General features: G+C 34.2%; 3 protein-coding genes across 8 annotated transcripts; all 3 read left to right on the top strand.

Annotated features, from left to right (window-relative positions):
- Window positions 1–16: 16 nt before the first annotated feature.
- Window positions 17–4,103, top strand: LOC110782255 (probable isoaspartyl peptidase/L-asparaginase 3). Of its 2 annotated transcripts, XM_021986371.2 has the most exons (7): window positions 17–168; window positions 285–462; window positions 1,513–1,577; window positions 1,667–2,059; window positions 2,162–2,220; window positions 2,865–2,969; window positions 3,439–4,103. In XM_021986371.2, exons 1-7 carry the CDS (start codon window positions 76–78, stop codon window positions 3,689–3,691), a joined length of 1,146 nt encoding a protein of 381 aa, XP_021842063.1. In that variant the 5' UTR covers window positions 17–75; the 3' UTR covers window positions 3,692–4,103. The 2 variants fall into 2 exon arrangements, with proteins under 2 accessions (XP_021842063.1, XP_021842064.1); XM_021986372.2 differs by lacking the exon at window positions 17–168 and having other exon boundaries at window positions 389–462; window positions 1,657–2,059.
- Window positions 4,104–4,460: 357 nt separating this feature from the next.
- Window positions 4,461–13,460, top strand: LOC110782347 (ceramide kinase). 3 transcript variants are annotated; one of them, XM_021986479.2, is made up of 13 exons: window positions 4,461–4,825; window positions 6,334–6,477; window positions 6,567–6,734; window positions 6,813–6,905; window positions 7,643–7,735; window positions 8,603–8,750; window positions 8,934–8,960; window positions 9,090–9,177; window positions 9,513–9,662; window positions 10,632–10,733; window positions 11,517–11,861; window positions 12,715–12,781; window positions 13,005–13,460. In XM_021986479.2, exons 1-13 carry the CDS (start codon window positions 4,652–4,654, stop codon window positions 13,140–13,142), a joined length of 1,737 nt encoding a protein of 578 aa, XP_021842171.1. In that variant the 5' UTR covers window positions 4,461–4,651; the 3' UTR covers window positions 13,143–13,460. The 3 variants fall into 3 exon arrangements, with proteins under 3 accessions (XP_021842171.1, XP_021842170.1, XP_056694164.1); XM_021986478.2 differs by having other exon boundaries at window positions 8,603–8,828; XM_056838186.1 differs by lacking the exon at window positions 8,934–8,960.
- Window positions 13,461–17,975: 4,515 nt separating this feature from the next.
- Window positions 17,976–23,560, top strand: LOC110782345 (U-box domain-containing protein 35). 3 transcript variants are annotated; one of them, XM_021986477.2, is made up of 10 exons: window positions 17,976–18,372; window positions 18,729–18,944; window positions 19,084–19,205; window positions 19,297–19,418; window positions 19,532–19,728; window positions 20,278–20,354; window positions 20,515–20,616; window positions 20,979–21,407; window positions 21,837–22,592; window positions 22,989–23,560. In XM_021986477.2, exons 2-10 carry the CDS (start codon window positions 18,755–18,757, stop codon window positions 23,187–23,189), a joined length of 2,196 nt encoding a protein of 731 aa, XP_021842169.1. In that variant the 5' UTR covers window positions 17,976–18,372; window positions 18,729–18,754; the 3' UTR covers window positions 23,190–23,560. The 3 variants fall into 3 exon arrangements, with proteins under 3 accessions (XP_021842169.1, XP_021842168.1, XP_056694163.1); XM_021986476.2 differs by having other exon boundaries at window positions 17,977–18,372; window positions 20,062–20,354; XM_056838185.1 differs by lacking the exon at window positions 17,976–18,372 and having other exon boundaries at window positions 18,390–18,944; window positions 20,062–20,354.
- The last annotated feature ends 1,661 nt before the right edge of the window (window positions 23,561–25,221 follow it).

The raw sequence follows: 25,221 nt of genomic DNA, 5'->3' as shown, positions 1-25,221 counted from the left end.
CTCCACTCTTCTTCTCTCACAAATCACAATATACACCAAATTCGCATAACAGCTTTCTTAATCTTTTTTCCCAGAATGGCTAAAATAGAAATGACGTTCGTTGGTTTTCCTGCTGGATTTCAGTCTCTCCTTATCATCATCATCATCACACTGCTTGTTGCAAATACAGTAATCTTCAAAACCCATCTCCAAAGTTCAGTTTTTCTTTACAAGCTTTTGAATTTCTAGGTTTTAGCAGAAACTTCGATTGATGGATATTAGTTTGTTAATTGTATGTTTATTAGGTTGTTGCAAATGAGGTTGAGGAAAACAATGGGAAATACTACCCAATTGTGGTAAGCACTTGGCCGTTTGTGGATGCTGTTAGAGCTGCTTGGAGTGTTGTTGATGGAGGATTCTCAGCTGTTGATGCTGTTGTTCAAGGCTGTTCTGCTTGTGAACAACTCAGATGTGATGGTACAGGTAAATTCATTCCTAAATTGCTAATTTTCCAGTTTTTATTTGAAGTTTTGTTTTGGTGATTTAGTTGATTATAGTATAATTAGTTCAAAAGGTTGCTAGAATGTCCAGTTTTGGCTCCTGAATTTGTAAAAGTGGGAGATATAATGTTTCAAATGGGAGTTTGTAGACTTTACTACTTTAGTATGTTTTGAGATTGATTTTTTGATGTTTGGTGAGATTGGAACATGTTTAGCTATCAACATTTAGCATTGGAATTTGGAAGATTATGGCTCTTGATTTTGTGTTTTGTGAAATTGTGTTAGTTTTACTTGCCGGGCGATTTGGAAGAGTATCAAGTATGGATGTTGATGCATATCTTTAGTTTGAGCTTCCAATCCATGTCTCCCCCGCATTTGAAAAACGAACTTGTGCTAGAGAAAGGAGTAGTTTGTCCTGCATAAATGATATGCATGATTTTAAATGACGTTTACGCTATATGTATAAAGAGAGTTTATAATTATTAGTATAACAACAACATGGATCATGGAAGATTTGTGATTTGTTAGAGGTTGTTTTTGAAAGATTTGTAACTTTTTGATATGGAATATGAAAATAACATATTGATGATTATTGTAGTAGTGATACAAAATTAGGGATTGTGGCCATATTCGTATATCTAATGCACCCTCTCTTGAACTTTCTGTCTATTGTTGATTTACTTTTTTCCTTTGTGTGAGCCATCAGTAGATAACATTACTTTTATAAACTTAAAATTGTGTGTTCACTCTTCCTCTCAAGTATTGTAATTTGGTGTGGGCAGTAGCAGTAGCAATTGCATCCTTCTTCCTTTTGTGGATCATGGATCATTTAGTAACTTGGTGATATCAGAGTTGCAAGTAATGGAAACTTGAAACTGAAGCCGGCGTTAACAGATTTAAGTGATATTGAGCAATCTGGTTGAGTTATTTATAGAATTAGTCTTTTATATTGTAATTCTAAATGTGTATAAAGTTGAGCCATGTGGTTGAAATGTAGAAGAATGTTGAAATGGGTCTTTTATTGTTTGCACAGTTGGACCTGGTGGTAGTCCAGATGAGAACGGAGAAACAACTTTGGATGCTTTGGTTATGAATGGGGTAATGAAACTGTTTCTTATCCTCCTTTTACAAGTATGCATAACGTAGAAATTAGCTCATTTTTCATTTATTTCTAAAGCTTTGCATAGGCAACTATGGAGATTGGTGCTGTTGCTGCCATGCGATATGTGAAAGATGGTATTAGAGCCGCAAGATTAGTAATGCAATATACTGAGCATACTTTGCTTGTTGGAGAGCAAGCATCAGTTTTTGCCATTTCAATGGGTCTTCCGGGACCCACGAACCTCAGTTCCGAGGAGTCATTGCACAAGTGGAATCAATGGAAAGACAATAACTGTCAGCCAAATTTCCGAAAGAACGTTTTTCCTTCAGACAGTTGCGGTCCTTACCATCCGAAGGAAAATGTAGGTTTTGGAGAGACGTCTTGTCCTACTGCGTATCTGGTAGAAACTATGACTAGAAAAGTATCGCCTATTAACATCCACAACCATGACACAATTTCAATGGCTGTTATTGATAAGGTAAGCCTTTCCTTTTGTGAGTTTACTGGTTTAGTCTACTTTGATTGGTAATTGATACATTTCATGACAAGAATAACTTAATTAACATCTGTATTTCCATAGACGGGACATGTTGCTGTTGGTACATCTACTAATGGAGCAACTTTTAAAATCCCTGGCAGGTAATGTGGATTATGCTCACTAGTCACTAGACTCACTACCATAGTGTTATATGTAATTGGTTTGTAATTCTTTTATGCTTAGGAATTAGCTGAGAAGAAGCAAATAAAAGTAAAAGATGATAGGTGTGTGAAAGAACCGGCCTTTAATTCAGTTTTCTGCATATATAAAAAGAATGGGAGTACTTAGTTGCCTATTGCCGAAATTGTGTGAATGTAAGGGCTAATTACCATATCCTTTTCTTCCGATTGCAACCGCCCTTAAATTCAGTTTTCTGCACATATAAAAAGAATGACACTTACTTGCGTATTTCTGAAATTGTGTGAATGTAAGGGCTAACTACCCTAGCCTTCTCTTCCAGTTGTCCACTGACCAAATGGTGGTGGAAAAAGATTGGAACATTGGGGGAGGGGGTGTAAAGAAGACAAGGAGTTACATTCTGTAACTTTTTTCTTGAAACAACTTAAACCTATTAATGATCCGAATGAAGTTTGCAACTCTTATCTATCGTGCCTCATGCTTCAACTTCTGTACAATGTTGTTGTCAAACACTGGACTTAGTTTTTATTTAGTCTTGACAATTCTGGGTTTTATTAGTATCTTAGTGTGTAATTGCTTGCTGATAAGATTATGCCACTGCAACCAGGGTTGGTGATGGTCCAATTCCAGGTTCTTCAGCATATGCTGATGATGAAGTTGGTGCATGTGGTGCAACAGGAGATGGTGATATTATGATGCGCTTTCTTCCATGGTCAGTTTACAGAACTTATTGCTTGAGATTCACATAACATAACAATCCATCCAAATTGTTTCTCTTTTGGACAATATCACATTGAAGTGTTACGAGTTACAAGAAATGATGTGTAGCAGTGTAGGGGTAATTCATGGTCTTTTACCAACCACAAAAGGATCTGTTTGTCAAACAACTCTATCGATCTTGTTGCTTCTTTTGTTCGCAAATAAGTGTCATGTTATTCCAAACACTCATAATTAGGGATATGACATGATTTTATAGAAAGACCTTTTATTTCTAAACATTCACAATTAAGACTGACATGATTTTACAAAAAGACCCTTTATAATGGTAGTGTAATATCTATGTGTGTTCAGATAGCGAGATAGAAAGAAAAAGTATCAATTATCATCAAATTGGAGATAACAAAACCCATTAGCTGTTTTTTTGATTCAGAGGTATGAATTTATCTTTGTTTGATGAACAGTTACCAAGTTGTTGAGAGTATGAGACGAGGAATGGAACCTAAGTTTGCTGCTGAGGACGCAATATCCAGAATCTTGAAAAAGTTTCCGGACTTTGTTGGAGCTGTCTTTGCTGTGAGTAAGAATGGCGTACACGCAGGTGCCTGCCATGGATGGACGTTTCAGTACTCAGTTAGAAATCCAAACATGGATGATGTGGAGGTGTTTACTGTTGTGCCTCAAACTGCAAACTCTGGTGTTTCACATAAGGATTAAATTGCTGATTGATTAAACAAGATAGCTCCCCTGCACCAGTATGTGTATGTTTGCAGTGAAACCGGGTCATAGGCGTTGGTAACTTGGTATGTTTGAATATCAACCGTTCATAAATGGGTCGACCTGATTCTGACCCAACCCAACCCAACCCATTGCCAGCTCTGTTTCATTAGCTCGCTGGTGTGAGGTCCATTTGCTGATATACTTTATATTATCGAGCTTCTGAGCGTACCGTTGAGTGGTCATTTTTCGAGTAGTTCTATTAGTTGGGTAAGAGGAATGTGTTTAAACTTTGATCTTCTATATATGAGATTTGTTGTACTTGCACGTTATTTCTAGTTAAGTTAAGTTGCAATGCAACAACCTTTTTGTAATAATGAAATTCTGTTCTTGTTTGGATTGTTCTTTGACAGTTTCTGTGTGCAATGAGTTCTCAGTCATTGCCTCATACCTTTCAGTTTAGTTTTAGGTGAATTCTTGAAGGATAATAAAACATAAAATAATGAAGGCGAAATATTTATGTTACTATCATGTTCATTAGATGAAATTTGAAATTATCTAAACTGATTGGAACTGATTAAACCTGATACGACATGATCAAATCTGGACCGGATCAGAACTTATTGACCTGATAAGACTTGATTGCTTTGCACCTTAACGCCCCGTAATTTGCTACTCCGTATCTTTTCTTTAAAGATAAAATTAGTTTTAATAATAAACTACTCATATCATATCTACCATAATGTGCTATATTTAGAGTTTAGCTTTAATTATATCCGACTATCACACCAAATAAAATTGTATGAATACCTTAAATCGGAATATTAACTTATTCAATTCAAATTCGCCATGTCTCCTCCTGTTGGGTCATAATTCCACAACCCTCCTCAAATTTCTTCAATTTTAGACAATTTATGATAATAACAACGCTCAAATTCGGACGAATTATCCTGCAAAACGATGGAGGAGGAGGATGAAAGTGTTCTAATTGCAGAGAATTCAACCACAAATGGGCATATTAATGGCGAATCATCCCAATTCAGCTTCACAGTATTCCTCGATCGTGTCGGAGAAGTCATTCTCTCTGTTAATTCAACCGGGTTATCTTGGATACCTGCAGATTGCCCGATTGATGTATGCTCCTCTTTTGCTCTCTCTTCTTTTAATAAATTATCATAAATTGGATGAAATTTTGCTTCATATGATGGGAATTTCGAACATTTTAGCGTAATGGGTAGTGTTGATATAGTAATTAGGCATTGGTTTCTCAAGTTCTTCATATTAGCTCCATGATTTTGTGGGTGTCTTTAACTGTTTACAATTTCAATGTTTTTTTGCCAATTTAGTTTCAATCAAGCATGTGGAATGGGGATTTCTCTCCCTTCTTTTAATAAATTATCATAAATTGGATGAATTTTAATTATCTTCTGCTTCCTATGATCGTAATTTAGTGTTGATACACTTCGTAGTCTATCAGGCACATTGGTTTATTGAGTTCTTCATATTAGCTCCATGATTTTGTGGGTGTCTTTAACTCTTTACAATTTCAATTTTTTTTTGCCAATTTAGTTTCAATTAAGCTTGTGGAATATGGCTTTTATAAGGATCAACATGTGAAATGGGGATTTCGCACTTTATTCAGAGATCTTTGTAATCCAGGAACAAATAGAATTTACAAGCCTATAGTTTGCCATAATGCCATTACACTAGGCTTACATTTGCTGGTTTCTGCATTAAACATCGATGAAATGACTCTTTGATGATGCCCTTTTTGCTTGCTTCGAACAAGGCTCCTGTTCAGGGTGGCACAACAAGTAATATGGGCTTTAAGTTAGGGTTGAGTATGAGATGCCGTTATGTGGGCCTAAATAATTTCATACCTTAAAGATCACCCAAATACCTTGCAATAGGGTCCTAAGTTCATAACCACCCAACCCTTCTCCGGAGAACGTAAAATATGGGTTTTAATGCTAAAGTGATGGTCGCCATGTTGGACATCCCTATGCTTTTGTTTATTGGGGTAAGATTTCATTACCGCGATACCTTGCATAAGGCAAGCCAATGTTGTCTGCTACTTGTGGGTCATGGTCAACTTAGAGACACATTGATCTGGTTATCTTTTTCACACAAGATATATGCTGAGGTAATTTGAGTTTAGAACCGATGCCTGTGAGACTCTTGCTTTACAGCTTTGTGAAAGTTCATCTGCGCAGTAAAGAACTGTGTCTGTTTTTTTCCTACTTCATTTGGTGGGATAATTTTTGGTGTATTATGATTGTTTTAGTCAGTATATCCCACAGCCAAGTAATACTTTTCAAAGGGTTCTCCCTGGACACTCTAAGTCTGTGTATACCATGAATTCCACAGATCTTTCTAGTGTTGTGATCTTGAGTGGGTGCTATTTCTTTGTTCCATCTAAGGCTAGAAAGCTATTCAGAGTGGCGGGTGTACCTTCTTCATTTCAGTATCAGTCTAACATCAGCTGAGATTAGCAATTGAGCATATGCACTTTACTTACATTTCTAGGATTTTGTTTGCATGTTTTTGGAGCCATTATCTTCCAACGTACTTCTATAGTTCTATGTGTATATTTACCTCATTCTTATTGTGTGCCTATGAGTTGATGATGGATTCATTAACAGGATAATTCATCATGTATTGGCCGTTTATGTCACGCTGAAAGTGCCGCTGAAATAAAATTTTCTGATGTTTATGCTACTGAGTTGGCTGATTGGGGAGCAGTTCGTCAATTGACTAAATGCTGCTTTCTGCATCAGGATTCAGAGGTTAGTTATTTACTTTCCAATTGTTGCTCTTTGTCTGTAGATCATGATGGTTCATTTCTCAGCTGTTTTTTGTTTTTCTTTTTTTGCAGATGTACCTTTTTGTGGTTCATGCTATGCAGAGAACAAAGACCAAGGCATCCTTCTGGCACTTGGTGGAGTACACTTTTGGTCACAGAGATCAGCTTGTATGTCAAATGATAGTGAACAACATAAAATTGTATCTTGCGAAGCAAATTGGAAGACCGAAGAGTCTGTTGGTAGGATATTCCTTAAATCTCTCCTAAAGCTCATTTAGAAAAGGCTGTGAACTTACATGTACTTCTGTGATGTTCCAGGTCTTTGTCAATCCTAAGAGTGGCAAGGGAAATGGTCAAAATATTTGGGGAGTTGTAGCTCCAATATTTTCCCGTGCTAAAGTGAGGGCTCAGGTACTTTTTCGTCCTCTGTTTGTTTTGCCACTGACCTAAATAAATGCGTCGGAACTTTGGAGATAATGTTCCTTCTCTTGGTAAACAACATTGACGTATGAAGACATTTTGTTCTTTGTCTCTTAATATTATAACACGCAATTAACCATCTCTTGCATTTTCCCCCCTTATTCTAGTTAAACCTTCTAGTATTCTTCTTATGGTTTGTTTTCTCACATTTTAATATTGACTCTTCTCTCCAACACCCTTTCTTCCCCTTCTTTCCCAACTCAACCTTTTATTTCCTATGTCACTGTCTTCTCTGTGGTTTTGTTGAATAATGAAATTCTCCATCTCAACCTCTTTTCTATGCCATTTGGTGTGGGACGGAAGATAGGAGTGGGTGGCTGGGTAGTAATATTGTTTTTCAGGAGGAGTTAGTGGTCGTGCAATTTTATTTGTAGTCACATAGAAAGTGAGGTATATTGATCCCAGTCTAACTCGTGGAAGATGACCTTTAGGCATACTTCAGTACCCCCTATAAATTTATAATTAGAGCTCTGTTCTGTTGGTTGACACATATTTTGGAACTGTGCTGTCAAAGATGTTTTAGCTACTACTCTATGATAAATGTTGAAATTAGGAGCAGAGTGTATCATGAATCTTGATGTTGTGAGCCATACCTTATTAGTTAAGTATCTTTTTAGCTTGGTAATTCGGTCTGCTGCTAATATTTTGTTCTGTCTTCCATTTGTTAGGTAACAGTTACAGAGAGGGCAGGACATGCTTTTGATCTAGTGTCATCTATGTCAAACCGTGAACTGATTTCATATGATGGTATAGTGGCTGTTGTAAGTTTGTGATTCCTTTTCTGTAGTCTTTTTTAACTGATGTCGAGGCATCCTTGAATATTTGTATCGAACCAAAATGATAACTGCTGGTGCTATTAAAGATTTTGTGGCCTTGTTACTTGCCTAGCCTCATATTTGTATGGAACAGAGTACATTTTATTTGCATGTTCAAGTACCAAAGGGTCAGTGTCCGATGTAAGATCGTGACATCAAACATTTAGTGAAAATTCTCTTGAGTTCTTGATCCTATAATTGTACTACAACTGTACATAGACCTCTTGATTTACATCAACCATAGTGGGTTTTTTGAAGTGCCTTGCCTAACAGCCACCTGTTTGTGTTGAATTGCGCTTAGATTGTCTTCCTGTTTGTATATATTTATGGTTTGTTGATTATTGAAATGAATACAGAACCTTTGACTACAGAATACTAAATGAAGAAGCTATTAACTTTCTACAGACAAAGACAATGTTTGATTTTGTATAATAATGGTACTCTCCTGTATTGATTATAGATTTGTCTAACATACTTAAATTTAGCATATTGGTTTCATCTATGATCTGCTTGAAAATAATTAGAATATCGAATGGACCATAAGGTGGCCTCAGTGCCCTTCCATGAGCTAATGATTGGAACGCCTAAACGTTTGGTGTTCGCCGACTGCAAGGACTTATTTTTTTCTCTCTCTTCAGTATGATTGCCAGGCGTCATTTTTCTTATATTTGGTGCAACATTTCCTCTTGTCACTAATACTTCAGTGAATTTTGGTTGATGTGGTTTTTATTCATACTATTAATATATGTGCTCATGGAATCAATCCTTTCACTTCCCTTCATTTACTTTATAATTTTGTTTTACCTGGTCCAGGGCGGTGATGGTTTATTCAATGAAATCCTCAATGGGCTTCTGAGTTCCAGGTTCAAGACCGAATTTCCCCCAGTTCCTCCAGAATTTATGGCTTCTCCAGGGGAAGACCCAAGTACCTCAGTCCCTATTCCAAATGAAATCAATGCAGGTACTTTTAACCCAAATGAAGACCAGTTCCCTCTGCTTTCTACTTCAAGACATTATGAATCTCGATTCCCAAGTTCCAGTATGTACCAAAATTGTTATATCATTGTAATGATGTATCCCGATTTTGGCTTTGATCAACTTATTTAGGTGCTTCTTTGTGAATGGATGTATCTAAAAATTGCAGGAACTGAAGATGGAGTATGCAGAACAGGTTGGTTTACACTAGGATAATTTCATGTTTAATCTTAGCTTCTCACCTTTTTTTTTTTCTCTTGGGCTTTAGTTCTTTACAGAAGTTTTGATAGGTCAACTCTTTGACTACTTTCCGGTTTAATTTCAGCTGACGAAGATGTTGAGTTTTCTTTCCCCCATGAATGGTTCAGATTCGGACTCATTCCTGCGGGTTCAACTGATGCTATTGTGATTTGGTAATCTTTACGGAACTGTCTTTGTAATCTCTTCCTTTATCTTCTGTGTTTCTAGTAGGGTAGACTTAGGGGTTAGGACTCCTTCCAGGGGAGTAACCCCGCAAATTCCTTTTCCCTTCCCCTTATACTGGCTTCTTATTAAAGTTGTCACAGTTATGCTAGTCCAGTCGTTGTCCAAGTGTCCATTTCTATCCCAACCTCCTCTCATTTAACTTGAACACAAAATCCACAAAAGCAAATTGTTATATCATCTTTGAATATTTATGTTCACTTTCTTGCTTAGATTTATAATATATTAATATGATTGAAACAACGTCCTTCACCCTTGTGTGCAGTACAACAGGAGCTAGAGATCCCATAACATCAGCATTGCACATTGTCCTTGGGAAACGAATTGGTCTTGATATAGCTCAGGTTGTTAAGTGGAAAGCAACCATGGACTCAGACTTTGAACCCTCTGTGCACTACACAGCCTCTTTTGCTGGGTAATTTACAATCTCTTACACAGTTCCAGATTTCCTTGAAGCCTTACTGCTTTTCTGGCCTTCCAGATTTGCATCCTGTTATATATATCCAAGTTAGTGTTTATTTGTCTTTGTTTTGTTTAAATTATGGAAGAAACATAAGGTCTTCCCAGATATTTCATTCAGCTCTTCCTTATTTGTTGTTGGCACTTGACAGTTGACATTGTGTGTGGAAGGACTGAAAGCTCTAGCCATAGTTGTGTATTTTATCATTCTTCTTTTACTGTAACTTTGTTACCCTCATCCGTCTTAGATGTGCTGTCTTATACTGTACTAGAATTCTCTTCAACTTCATGCACGTTTTCCCCCCTGCACTTGCTTCTAGAATCATCTTACATGTTACCTATTATCCGTCATTTGGGTGGTAGCCAACCAGAATAAGACAAGTGGTTGAAGGATTTAGGCACCTGCAGAAAACACATTTGTTATAATTTGGTCATACCCTTTTTCTAAAGATTACCAATCACAATAGCATCAGTTGGATCCGCAGGAACCACCTTGTGCGTGCAAGACCTATTGGTTTTCTGTAGTTAATTGTTGAAAATTTCTTCATTAGAACTAGGAAGCTCGAGTTCACACCTGTGATTGCACGTGTTCGTCTGTTTATTTTTTTGATTGGTTGGTTCCTTGTTGCAGGGATAATACTGAGCTGAGAGACTTGAGACGTTTCTGAATTTGTCTTAATAAATTAATACTGAACAATATCATTTTATTTCTCAACTTAATTCATTTATCACCTGCATTTATACTCACCTGTGAACATATGTAGTTAGCAGCTTGACCTCTTCCATCTTGTTGAACTGATTAGTGAGCTAGAAATGATGCTGTTGAAAGAAGAGAAGTTTCTTGATAAAGTCTCAATTTATGTTGTTTGACATTTTATATGCAATGTAAGTATTTCTTCATGACACTACGCTCAAAACCTTGCAGTTATGGATTTTACGGGGATGTCATCACAGAGAGTGAGAAATATCGCTGGATGGGTCCAAAACGTTATGACTTTGCTGGAACAAAAGCTTTTCTTAGACACAGGTAGCTTTCTAAGTTGTTTCATTATAACATTTATGTCGCAGTAAATAGTTTGTGAAACTTATAATGGGGTAACAAAAACTGGTTCTACGTTGATTGTGGGCCTTTAGCCTCAGGGAGTGTGAAAATTAGGGCTTCTGATTAGTGGAACCAAGTCAAAAACTGATCAGATTTGAGCATGCGTAATTCTGAACTTCCAACTTCAAGCTCGGTATAACTGTATGAGCCATGAAGTAAGCCTGGCTTGGCTGTATATACCTTAAAGACCTTCCCACTATTTTTTTTCTTTAATGGAAATAAATCTTCTCCATTTTTTTAGTACGAAGTAAGTATTTGCTCCTTTTGTTTCAATGTGATTCTCTTCATCTATTGTTTGTTTGAAGCATTGGCATATTGATGTTTTTGTTGTTGTCCTATTTTTTTGTTCTTTTTGGTTAATAAATGCCTATTTACCAATCTTTATTTTGTATTTGCACTACACGGAACTGATACTATGGGTTAGTTTTGACAAAAAAACTGGAACTAGCTCATATTTTGCGCCAAGCAAACCTTTTGACTGAGCTTTGCGATCATTTTGACTACCACCTGCCCTAATGAGCAAATGACTGTGGTTGAGGCTGAAATATCATACTGAGCTTTCACATATCTGTTCACATGCCCTACTGATTAGGTTTGATTTTACCACAATATACTAGTGTAGAAAACAAGAATTTGTTGAAGGGTCAAAACCAATTCTGGACATTATTGCACATTATGATTCGGGTTAGTTTGTTGATTATTTTGTAGGTCATACGAGGCTGAAATATCATACTTGGATGTCAAGTCCAAGAAAACTCATCTTGGTTTAACTGAAGATAATTCAGATGGGGCCACAGAAGCATGCCAGAGCCAAAAGAGAAAAATTGAGCATGTAATTTGCCGAGCTAATTGTGAAGTCTGCAACACACCAAACACGGGCATGGTGAAATCAAAATGGTTGAGAACTAGAGGACATTTCCTTAGTGTAGGCGCTGCTGTCATCTCTTGTAGAAATGAAAGAGCACCTGATGGTTTAGTAGCTGATGCGCACCTCTCAGATGGTCTTCTGCATCTTATCTTAATCAAAAATTGCTCCCATGCATTATATTTGTGGTAAGTTTGGTTATATTTTATAATGTGTTGTCAAAAAAAAAAGTTTGGTTATTTGTTCATTCTTTTCTTGCTCGCATGCATTATATTTGTGGTAAGTTTGGTTATTTGTTATTTCTTTTCTTGCTCGCATGCATTATATTTGTCGTAAGTTTGGTTATTTGTTATTTCTGTTCTTGCTCGCATGCATTATATTTGTGGTAAGTTTGGTTATTTGTTAATTCTTTTCTTGCTCGAATGCATTATATTTGTGGTAAGTTTGGTTATTTGTTACTCCGTATTTCTTTTCTTGCTCGCATGCACTATATTTGTGGTAAGTTTGGTTATTTTTTATTTCTTTTCTTGCTCTTATGCATCTGATTTATCCCTCTATGTGAACAGATATGTGGACTTAAATTTCATTTTCTAATATTAAGTATAACGACCATTAAGTGCACAAGGGTTTTATCATTCTGGGTTCTAAAGGTGATAGATCCCAGAAATATATTAGAGCATGGTTCTCAGTTGGTATTGTTCGTGTAATTATAGTATTATTAGTCACAAATGCATCCCTTAAGTGCTCAAGTTACATTAAATAACCTCAAGTCGTAGTGTCCTTTCAAAACAAGCCTCTTATTGTGTGCACCATCACTTAAATCTTTATATCTAGCGCGCAAATTCATACAGATCCTTTTTTTTTTTTTTATAATAATCAATTTCTCCTTCCTTTTTTTGTTTGTTTATATTTTATTTGGTGTGTGGTGAAAAAGGAGTAGATATATCCCATTTGTTTCCATTGCCCTGTTTGGTGAAACAAGAATAGAGTAATACGAAGTACGGAGTATAATTTTTTCTTTTATGATTGTTGATCATGCAGGCACCTAACCCATCTAGCTAGAAAGGGTGGATCTCCCCTTGATTTCAAGTTTGTGGAGCATCACAAGGTAATGTGCTCTTAACTTAGGTCCTCAGAAATTTAAATTTTAAGTTCTTTATTTTATTTGTTTGAGTTTCAAAATTCAAATTTTTATATTCCGAAACTCAGAAAAATATAAATAAAAATTTCAAATTTCTGAGGATCTAGAGTTAAGCCCTCTGAATTTTTTCTTATTCTAGAATGGATGTCTTATTTATCAAGTGTTACTTTTGCATGTTTACAATTTACAGACCCCTGCATTTGCTTTTACATCTTTTGGCAAAGAGGGTGTTTGGAATTTGGATGGTGAGATCCTAAGGGCACATAAACTCTCGGCTCAGGTTTTTCGTGGCCTTGTCAGCTTATTCGCGAATGGACCTGAAGTGTAACCGAGAAACTCTTCATTGTAATTTCGTAATCATAATTTTCCGGTTATGCATGAGTAGATAAAAGTGTATAAAATACAAAACTAAGCTTAATTTGATTTTTCCTGGAAATAAATCTCATATTTCATTCTGAGATAAACCTGTAATTACAGATTTTCTGATTAGTGCTTCAGGATTAAGCAATATACTCAGATTTTCTGATCAGTGCTTCAGGATTAACCAAATTACGCTTCTGTAAATCTCGTGTAAATTTTTGTTTTTTTATTGATACGGATCAAGCCAATATATGTTAATTTTTATTTTCGAAGGAAGCAACATATAGTTCGTATGACTTTTTAAATTTCATGATTGTAGAATAGACTAAGAGCCCTTTTTTTTTTGACGGGTACAAAGAATCTGATTTTGTCACTTCATAGTAAGTATTAGATGTTTGTTACTATACAATTTCTTTGTTTATTGACTCAAAACGGAGTTTGTTAACTACCGTCATCATGATTCTGAATTTGAAACGTCTATTCACATCTTACAGGTCTACCTAAAATACTAAAGAATGAATTAGCTATAGACTCCGTTCAGTTTAGGTCCAACCAGATCATTCAACTTACACGAACCAAAAGTACCGCGACAACTCGATAGTTGATACTAATGGTTATGTCAATCTCAGGTTAGTTCTAAACTTCTAATGGTTGTGTAAGCATCTATTTGGTGAAGGGTGCTTAATGATTGATTATACATTTCACAATCAACAAAATATTAATTAAACTCAAATAGAGAACTTTCAAACTATATTTAATTTATAAAATATTAAAAAATACGTAGTAATGAAGAAGACAGGATAAAAATGAGCATATTCGTGTACTTGGTTGAAGAAGACCTTGTATTAGGGGTGCATGTTGGCATAATATTGCGACTAAACGTACTTTCTCTGTTAATTTAGTAATTTACACCTAAATACTTTCTCATTTTGTCACTAAACGTGCTACCACTATTTTTACTCAATTTGTCAACCATTTCATTGTCTTTGATTTATTATATTCTAATCCATTGATAGCAAATGCTACTCACACGTTCATTTTCAACACGAACATTAAAATCAATATTATTATTTTTGCACTTTCAGTGTTTGCGGTTTTTAAGTGTGTACTCCCTCAATTTCATATTATTTGACCATTTCACTAATTTTTTTTTTCCATTTCATACTAGCATAAATTTGTCACTTGAAATATCAACATACTAGGTATATGGTTAGTTATTCTAAAATACCAAAGCGCCGGTCATTTCTAAATACAATAATTAGAAAATTCTAATTATTTGTTTAAAACCGGTACTTTTACAACTTATATGGAACGAAAAGGAGTATTAAATCTATTGTAATGCAATTTTATTACGAGTACATTCATTTAATTACTACATATATGAATTATATGGTTAATTTAATTACCCGGGAACTGTTAATCGAAACAAATGGTGAAAAATATTCAAAATGTGTCACCTAGCTAGGTCACTTGTGATTGGTGAATTTGACTAATCTCCTTATTTTTATTGTAACAGTAAGTAGAAAGATCATTTAAGAGCGGAGGGAGTATATGGTACATACTACTTAGTATATATTTACTTATTTTGTTGGTTTAGCCAATTGATCATGCCAATATGTTTACATTATGTGCTGAAAGCCAGAAATATTAAGAGTGCTAATCTTTAATCTTTAATCATTTATTAATGAGGTATCTTTGACAGTTCCACTGAGAAAATGTCAGAAAATTATACTCCAAATTAAAGATTATAGTACATAATTTCCAAGGGGTTGGCAACAGCTTAATTAACAAACTAACAACAATGAAATGGTCATTTATTACTCCCTCCGTCTCTTTTTGTTTTTTACGTTTGGTATTTTTCACGCGTTTTAACGAATAATTAATTTGCATCGGGATTCCTCAATTTTTTTATTTAAACAGGATAAATTACTTTTATTTACAATGTTTTCACTTTTATCAAAATTATGATATTGGAAAATGAGAAAATTTTAATGTCCCAATGAAAAAGTGTGAGAGATTAAATGATCCAATGAATTTAATTGGTTAAAATAATAATTGGACACAAATTTTGATAGAATACTAAGTTATTTATGTAAAGAACATTTTGAAATACCCAAAAAAGAAAACGTAAAAAACAAAAAGAGACGGAGGGAGTAGCATTTTAAAAAACAACTTTTTAAAGTTATGAATAAGATTAATGACCGTTTAAATTAAAGTATAAGTATAAACGGAGTTTCGAATGAGAAAATGAGCCTAAATATGATTAAATGATCGAGGTTGTACGTAGTACAATGTACCGATAAGCAGTTTGAATTTGGCTTTGGTTTAGCTTAATGGAAATTAAGTGATTGATGGATAATTAATGAACACTTAAAAAAATGAACACTTAAATAGTTTAATCAATTCGACTTGTTGATGGTGACAATTAAAGAGGATTAGGTCGTATTTACTTTCTTTTCTTAAATCTTAGGCTAAAAACTTCAACTTACCTTATTATTAATTCATTAATTCATGATGAAAACTTGTAATTGTCAATAATATAATGTAACATGAAATTTTGCTTAATTATTATTTCATTGGTTTAATAGTAAAGCTAGAACCCAACGTAGTAGTATAAATTTAGCCGTCAAATGAATTGAGAACCACTTCATGCTATGCAAGAGGTAATCCAATTAATTTAGTTCCGAATTAAGTCCACCTTTTGTGCAACTTTGGTCCCCTGATCATATACTACTTCCGTTTCTAAAAGTTATTAACCTTTGACAGTAAATTCTCATTATTATATGCGTTAAAATATTATTATTTAAATTGTTAAAGATTATAGTAGAGTCGTGTAAATAGTAAGTTAAGAATTTTCGGAAACGGTAGTGGTAGTCTTGGATTTAATAGTATTAATTACTAGATTAGATCCTATGCATGCACAATTTTTTTTTTTTTTAAATAAAATAAAATGTTTAACTGATATATTTCTCCTCGTAAAGCAAATGCATAATAAATAAATCTTGAACATACTCATTTAATCATTTAACATGCAATTTTTCATCCTATACATATTACATATTTTAATTTAATACGCTAAATTTTCCATTCGATGTATCTACTTGACTAAAATATTACCAACTAAGCAAATTATTATTACGTGATATCTATTAATTTTCATATTTTATATTCCAATATTTTGTTGCCATACATAAACAGTTTATAAAGAATGATAGAAAATAAAAAGAAATAAAATTGTTATATTTTTAGAAAAACATCTTTTTAACGGGAAAATTTTACACTATGAAATGACACGTGTCACTCCACATGGATATCCAAAAAAAGAAAAGTTGATGGCGTGAAGCAAACCGAAGTTGCTAATCTGCTCGAAGCTAAGGTTATCCGCTAATCACAATCTAAGGATCCAATTAACTTATAACAATCATCTTCAAATACCACTATATAAATTCCCAATCTATTTATTATATTCTGCTAATTGTCATGTTCATGCCAGATCATCAAAACCTTTTTTTTTTTTTTTGCATTGGATAAATATATAGCCTAGATATATATCAACCAATTTAGTCGTGGAAGTCTAGCTAGTAGCTTATTTATTAGTATTGGTGAAAAGTCAAAAGGTTATTTTGACTTTTAATTAGCGGGATGATGATTAAGATTTGAGAACGAATCCCGTGTCATGCTTCGTACGGCTTTGGTACGTGATCTAATTATATACAAGGTTATTATATTGTTGAAGTGAAAATTACTCATATTTAAGTAAATATCACTGTAATTTTTGCATTTTTAACGATTATATATACAAGAAGATAGATAAACTTACTTCACTGTGATGGTTAATTTATTCCATGTTGTATAAGGATATGGTTAATGATTTTTAGACCGGGCCTCGTCATCTCATCAACCAATTCATGCAAGCTAGAAAATTCTTATGAAGTTGAACTTTATTAATTAAATTTTATGTATCCTAATTAATTAAATTTTATGTATCCTAATTAATTAAAATTTGATGTCCATGCAAAAGATCAACGTGGACAAACAACACAACTATAAGTTTTCACTTAGGAAAGAGTCTCAATGTCTCATCACCACTAAGAATATGCCCTTAATTACCCAAAAAAAATATCTCAACGTGCATGCCTTTATATATATGATTGTCAATAAATTTAATTATGTGGACATAATTAAGTTTATTGTAACATTCGGTTGAGACATATATTGGCTAATGATAGCTAATACACAACTCCACAATATTAAGATTTATTTGACGATTTAATTTTACTCCTATAAATTTTGTTAGAACTTATGTAATGCACGGTTACGCTTTCCTCAAGTTAGCTTCTGGGGTTTCCACACTTGAAAAAAAAACCTGGGAGTTCCTCACACACACAAAAAAAAAAAGAATCAAATGACGTTCACCAACTAGGTACCATGTTAGTACGAATTAGTAACCAGCTCGTGAAATCGTACAATTTAGAATCACTTAGATGTACTTCAAATACAGAGTTCTCCATAGTCCGTACAATTTTATTTCATTTTCCTCAAGGTCTTTACCTAAAACAAATTTTTAAGGAGTTGTGAAATTCAATCCAAACTTCATGATTAATTAAACATTGATAAATTTCATACCAACTAATTAGAGTAAGAAGCAAACCCGACAAACTTTGGTATAGTGATGTAATAGTAATACTTGAATTTTTAGTTTTTACAATTAAAATCCATTAAATTTAAGCACTTCAAAAAATAAATAACTTTTATAAATTTTTTTAATATTCCAGTTTATAACTAGTTGTGGCATGGGAAACTAATTCTGTTAGAAGAGTCGTTACCCGTTATAATATTCCCGCCAAAACTACGAAATAGTCAACTGTCCCCTGTTTGCCTTAGCATTGAACTTGTTAATTAATTCCAGAAAAATTCATGGCATTTTTAGAAACGACGTGCTTAGATTTTATCATGAAATACGTCATTTATGCCATAATTATTCTTCCCTTTACATAATCATTCATTCTTCAGCATCTTAGAATCTTCGTTTTTTAGTTTGTTTGTTTGTAGACTACTTCTCTCAAGAACAGAGAAGAGAGAGAGAAAGAGAGTGAGATTTTTTTGTCATTTCTAATATCTGATCTTATATTATAATTCTTTTGATTCTGAAGATTGATAATTGAGACAAATCTTCTTCCAATTTTGATCATTATTAGGTTTGTAAAATTCTTTATTATGTTTTACATTATATGGGTTTAAGTTTGGATTTTGATTTCTGGGTATGTGGAATTATTGGTTTAAACATGGGTGTTGTTTGTTTTTGATGATTTTGAAGTACCCATTTGTGTTTGTTCTGGAATTATGGTTGAATTTTGGTAGCAGTTCATGCTTTTGTGAGGTTTAGTTTTGGCGCTGTGTAGCTTGCACATTATCTGTTTGTTGAATTGCTTAGCTGAAAAAATGTTACAATTTGGGTTATCAACAAGCTGACAGTAACCATGCTATATTGAAGAATTGTGTGAACCCAAATAATCTGTATATGGATTTATCTAAAATGTTTTCTTGCTTGCAGGGTTTCTGAAGGTTAATTAGGTTCAAATGGAGCAAAGAGATGGTGCAGAAAATGGAAAAGGATCGTCTTGTTCACGTGTGATCATGATCGCCTTAAATGGGGGTGCTAAAAGCAAACATATTGTAAGATGGGCAATGGAAAAATTTATACCTGAAGGGAAGGTTGCATTCAAGTTGTTACATGTATTCCCTAAGATAACCGGGGTCCCTACCCCAAGTAAGTTCAACATCACCATCATCATCATCATCATTCAGTACATTTTGGAAATCAGTTATTGAAATTGATTGAATGATACATGAATATTTTCATAGATGATCTCACATTAACTTTTACTTGACTTGTTTATTTCTGTTAGTGGGGAATTTGATCCCTCTTCCACAAGTGCGAGATGATGTAGCAGTTGCGTATAAGAAGGAAATAGAATGGCAGCGGACTGAAATGATTCTGCCATTCCAAAAGGCGATCAACCTTAAAAAGGTTGGCACAAAGTTTCAGTAGAATCTAATCATAAAGTTCAAAGATAGCTGAACTTGTGTTGATTGACTGATTTTTCCCTTGCTTTACATAGGTTCAAGCTGAACTTGTGTTGATTGAGTCAGATGATGCTGCAGTCGGAATAGCTAAGGAGATTGCTCAACATGGAATAAAGGAACTTGTCATAGGAGCATCTTCCAATGGCTTGTTTTCTAGGTATGTCCTTTCATAGTGTCATTGCTGTAAAATCTGGTGTATATATGCTGTATTAATTAGTTCCATGCTTCTATTTTTATGACATATCAGATTTTTACTGTCTTATTATGCAGGAGAGTTAAAGGACAATTACTGTCTTCTGTGATCTCAGATTGTGCTCCAAAATTCTGCACAGTCTATGTTGTTTCGAAAGGAAAGTTAGAGGCTTTGCGTCCATCAAATACAGAGACGAATGGGAACATTGTAGAATATGACAGTACTGCAACCAACTCTACCAACAGTTCATCAAGATACACAAACAGTACATTCGGTAAATTTACAAATAACCTCAGTTTTTACTTTCTACTTTCTAGGTGCAGGAAATGCATGCAAACCCTTCACTTAGTAGTTTTTCTGATATAGTTTTCAATTACTAATCAGATGTAAAGCGAGCACTGATTGTCTTGTAACTCAAATATAATTATGGAAAGAATCATTACCATTTATAACAAAAATGAATTGTTGATCTCTTAGGGTTGAATCACTACCTTTTTTTACCATTAAGAGTAGGTTGCTTCTTGATTTTGAGGCAAACATTTCGTTTATATTTTGTTGTTTACTCTTAAATGGTGAAAATAACTCCCTATATAAACAATTTTAACAGACCCTGGATCGACCTATTCAGAGTCTCCTTCTGCCTCTTCTCCTGGGGTCAAGCACCCTGATTCTCTTTCCACTGTGAAACATGGATTTAACAACAATTCAGGGATGGATTCAACTGAACTTGCTAGTTTTCAATCCGCTAATACAAGGAATGTAGATGATGTTTCGAGCTCTAGTTTCAAGACTGTTAATGCTGACAATGAGTCCTGGATCACAGATCAAGCATCCACCGGGATATCTCGTTGTGGTCAAGCAACTGCCTCAAGATCCCAAACAGCTTCATCTGAAACACAGGTCAGCATTTCATACTATATTGTGTATAAATAAATAAATAAACTCCAAGTAATTAGTGAAAAATAAAAATAAAAATAAAAAATAAGATCCTATTTTAGATTTTAGTGAATCCATGCTTCTTATTTGTCCTGAAACTGTAATTTGTTTCACATTTTTACAGGGAAATATCAATATAGAGCTTGAGAAGATGAGAATTGAATTGCGCCACATACGCGGCATGTATTCCATAGCTCAAAATGAAGCAATAGATGCTACAAGAAGGGTGAGATTTTGAGACAACGAGCATCTTATTTAGAATTTAGAATTTGTGATACCACACTTATCTGATGTAAGCTTCTAGAAAAACAAATTTGCAGAAGTTTTATCTATTAAAGAGCATCTTCTTTAGAACTTGTGATATAATTATCTGATATAGGCTTCTACAAAAACTAATTTGCAGAAGATTTATCTATTAAACAGCATCTTGTTTAGAACTTGTGATATAATTATCTGATATAGGCTTCTAAAAAAACTAATTTGCAGAAGTTTCATCTATTAAAGAGCATCTTCTTTAGAACTTTTGATATAATTATCTGAGATAAGCTTCAAGAAAAACTAATTTACAGAATTTTTATCTATTACCAGCTAGGTGATCTAAGCAAGCTAAGGAATGAGGAAGCAACAAAACTCAAAGAGATAAATGAAAAGGAGGAAAAAGCCAAAGAGTTGGCAAAAGTGGAAAAGGAGAAATTTGAAGCTGCAAAAAGGGAAGGTGATTATGCCAGGGAACGCGCTCATAGAGAGGTGATGCATAGGAGAGAAGCAGAACAGAATGCTGCACGGGACGTTAAGGAAAGGGAGAAGCTTAAGAACGTACTTGGAGATCCTGTGTACCATTACCAGAAGTTTACATGGGATGAGATTGTATCTGCTACTTCCTCTTTCAATGAGGAACTTAAGATTGGTGAAGGATCATATGGATGTGTGTATAAGTGCAAGTTGCATTACTCAACAGTGGCTATAAAAGTCCTCCATTCTAAGGAGGGTGCCAACAGCAAGCAATTCCATCAGGAGGTACATATCCTTGTTTTTTCCGCTTTAATTACTTTTCTCAGTTAGGCTCCGTTTGGTTTGGTGTAAAACGTTTTCAGTGCAAAATGATTTTCCATGGAAAACATTTTCCTAAGGTAAAACACAATTTCAAATTGGTTTTCCTTTGTTTGGTTCCTTAAAAGAAAATGGGAGAAGATGGTGAAAATTGAGGGGAACAAGGGAGAGGGAGGTGAGGAGGAAAGGTTTTCTCTCCCTTTCAAATGGAAAAGGTTTTTCCACCTTTGAGGGAGTTATGGAATTTTTTTTTTCATCCCTTGCCAAACCAAACATCGTAAAATGATTGAAAAGGGGAAAATTGTTTTCCCTGAAAACGTTTTACACCCTACCAAACGTTATAGTGGCATTTAAGTGCTTGAAATTGATATTGACTGATTGTTCTTCAATTTTCAGTTGGAGATCTTAAGTAGAATCCGTCATCCTCATCTGCTTCTTCTTCTTGGGGCATGTCCAGAACAGGGTGGCCTAGTATACGAGTACATGGAAAATGGAAGTTTGGAAGATCGTTTGTTTAGAAAAAATGACACACCTCCCATACCATGGTATGAGAGGTTTAGAATAGCATGGGAGGTTGCATCTGCACTTGCTTTTCTTCACAATAACAAGCCGAAAGCAATAATTCATCGTGACCTAAAACCAGCTAACATCTTGCTTGATCATAATTTAGTAAGCAAGATTGGTGATGCTGGTCTTTGTACAATGCTTAATTTGGATCCATCTTCACTTTCCACTTTGACCTTATATAAAGATACAAGTCCTGTTGGTACACTTTGTTACATAGATCCTGAGTATCAAAGGACAGGACTTATCTCCATGAAAGCAGATGTTTATGCTTTGGGAATGGTGATTTTGCAACTGTTGACAGCAAAACCTGCTGTAGGCATAACTCATGTGGTTGAAGATGCTATAAAAGGTGGTCGTTTAATGCAGATGTTAGATAGATGTGGAGGAAGATGGCCTCTGAAAGAAACAGCTGAAATGGCTTTACTAGGATTGCAATGTGCTGAGATGAGGCGTAAGGATAGACCTGATCTGAAAAACATTCTTCCTACACTTGAAAGAATGAAAGATATTGCAGAAAAGGCCCGTAATTTGGTTGCTAAGATCCTAGTTGCACCACCCAGCCATTTCATCTGCCCTATACTTAAGGTATATCTCTCTTAGGTTCTGTTCTGTTCACCTTATTTCCACCTATTTCAGGAAAAATAAGTTCAGAAAAAATAAGTGAAATTTAGGTAAATAGAAATCACAATCTTAAATATAAGCTAAGAAACTTAGCATGCTGATTCTGTTCTTCGAAGACAGTAAGGACTAAGACTTTCAGAACTATGGCATTGAATTGGCAGTTAGACTTTTTTCTTGTTAATAGGATAAGGTCCTATAAATTCAGATAAGTTCAGTTCAGATAAGTTGAAGAGAACACACCTTAAATATAAGCTCAGAAACTTAGCATGCTGATTCTGTTCTTCGAAGACAGTAATTAAGGGCTAAACTTTCAGAACTATGGCATTGAATTGACAGTGAGACTTTTTTTCTTGTTAACAGGATGTAATGGATGACCCTTGTGTAGCCTCAGATGGATACACGTATGACCGTAGAGCGATAGAGATGTGGCTCAAAGACAATGACACTTCACCAACAACGGATTTTCCACTGTCAAGTAAAAACCTGATACCGAACCACACTCTTTCTTACGCGATTACAGAGTGGAAGTCTAAAAGAAGAATACGAAATGGTAATAACTAACTCGTAATAAAAACAAGTGAAGTTTCTTGTTCTACAATTTTGTAGATGCCCTGCCCACAACCTTATATACGTAACCTTTTCTTATATGTATATTGTATTAATCATGTATAATTGTATATGATTGTTTGCTCTGATATTTAAGCAACAAAAATGGTCATAATTGTATAGTAGAAATAGCTCCTCTTTGTAACTGAAACCTGAACCCTAATAACATCTTGAACATAACCAGGTAGCTTCTTGTAAACCTTTTATCTTTGTGGGAATTTGGGGGGATTTTTCTTTTTCTCCCCATGTGTAAGTACAAAGGTTGAACAATATGTTGTACATCTGAAATTTTTCTTATATATAAGTTCTAATTAGGTTCCTATAAATTTACTCTATCAAGCTTACTCTCCAATAATCAGGTCTGATAAGATCTAATAAGTTTCAGTCATGTTCTATCGGGCCCTATCATTTTTCATCAGTTCCAATTATAAGTTCAGATTTCATCAGTTGAAGAGAACATATGTACGTAGTATATACTACGTAGTACGTAACACCAATTTGTTGAACTAGCTAGTGTATTACTTCCTCCGTTTTTTAATACTCGCAACGTTTGTTATTTTCACGCATGCCAACGCACAACTTAGGTCTTTCATATCTTAAATTCTCTTTATGGTAAAGTTATAAAAAGTTGATATTTTAAAAATACACAATGACACGAATCTAACAAGATCCCAAGTGAGTACGTATGTCTTATCTTATATAAAAAAAAACAGTAAAAGTAGTCAAAGTAGATTATATAAATAGTGTAAAAAGTCCAAACGTTGTTAGTATTAAAAAAACGGTACCCCTGCCCCAAATTAAGTGACAATGCATGGATTGTGTGACAGAAGATTCAAACTCGATCTAATTAAGTGCGTAATTATTACTAAATAATTTTCAAATGATTGATACTTACCCATGTTAGCAACGAGAAAAAATACGAGGCAAAGAACCAGGAAGTTGAATGAACTGCGACGAGAAGCCATATATAGTTCCTTACACTTTTTTTTGTACTTTGATGTGTGTAGTATAATTGTATGATGTATAACTTTGAGTTGTGTATCATATGTTTCTAGGAGAGTCTTATTTATAGGCATGGAGTTACGAATTATGTTCATTAGTAAACTAATTAGAACTTAAATTATGATCATGCTCAAATTATTTTAATTTTATCAAATCACAATTATTGGTTCAACATTTGACTTAATTGTGAAGTGAATGATCACTAATTAAGGGCAGCAAGTCATTTTCAGATAAGGTTTTACACTTTTACTAATCTCAAATATTTTGAACCAATATTAATTAGAGGAAACAGATTAGGGTTTTGACATAATTGCGCAATTATGGTACTAATTAAACTTGTTAAATATACTATGTTTCACAATCATGATCAAATATTTGAATACTAATGTTAGGGCTAGTGTTTGAATACTACGTATATTTGATCATGATTGTTTTTTTTTGTTTCATTCACAGAAAAAAAAAAAAAAAAACAATCATGATCAAGTATACGTAGTATTCAAACATAAGCTTTTAAATTAATAAGTGTTCTCACTATGAATAATGTTTATTTATTTATTTTTGGAACAAGTAAGGATCAATATTCATACAATCATACTATTATTGTTGAAGAAGAACCTTGATTTCATATTGAAGGTGTTTTTAGTATATTAACCCTTTTTCTTTTGGTTATAGCTAGGTTTCAGGTCCGAATCTTATCAAGTGATCGAGTCCCGACGCTTGGAAGTTCGATCATGCCATCATCATACGTGGGAAAGGTTACAATGACCTAATTAACTCTTAAATAATATAATTAAGGAATACTAATTTAATATTTAATGCCAAAAGTTTAGTTTATTCGACGACCAGAGTTTTTATTACAGTATATTCTAGCTACAATAATATTTTGTTTGCTTGGATGCAATCATGCAAATATGCAATCATTTTAGTCTAAGATTTTGATTTACAATTTTGGTAGAGTTGAACCAACTAGGTCATTGTGTAGTAG

The sequence above is a fragment of the Spinacia oleracea genome, chromosome 3 (genome assembly GCF_020520425.1).
Source record: "Spinacia oleracea cultivar Varoflay chromosome 3, BTI_SOV_V1, whole genome shotgun sequence".
Taxonomy (NCBI): Eukaryota; Viridiplantae; Streptophyta; class Magnoliopsida; order Caryophyllales; family Amaranthaceae; genus Spinacia; species Spinacia oleracea.
The sequence above is the reverse complement of the archived record's forward strand: the minus strand, read 5'-3'. Positions and strand labels throughout refer to the sequence as shown.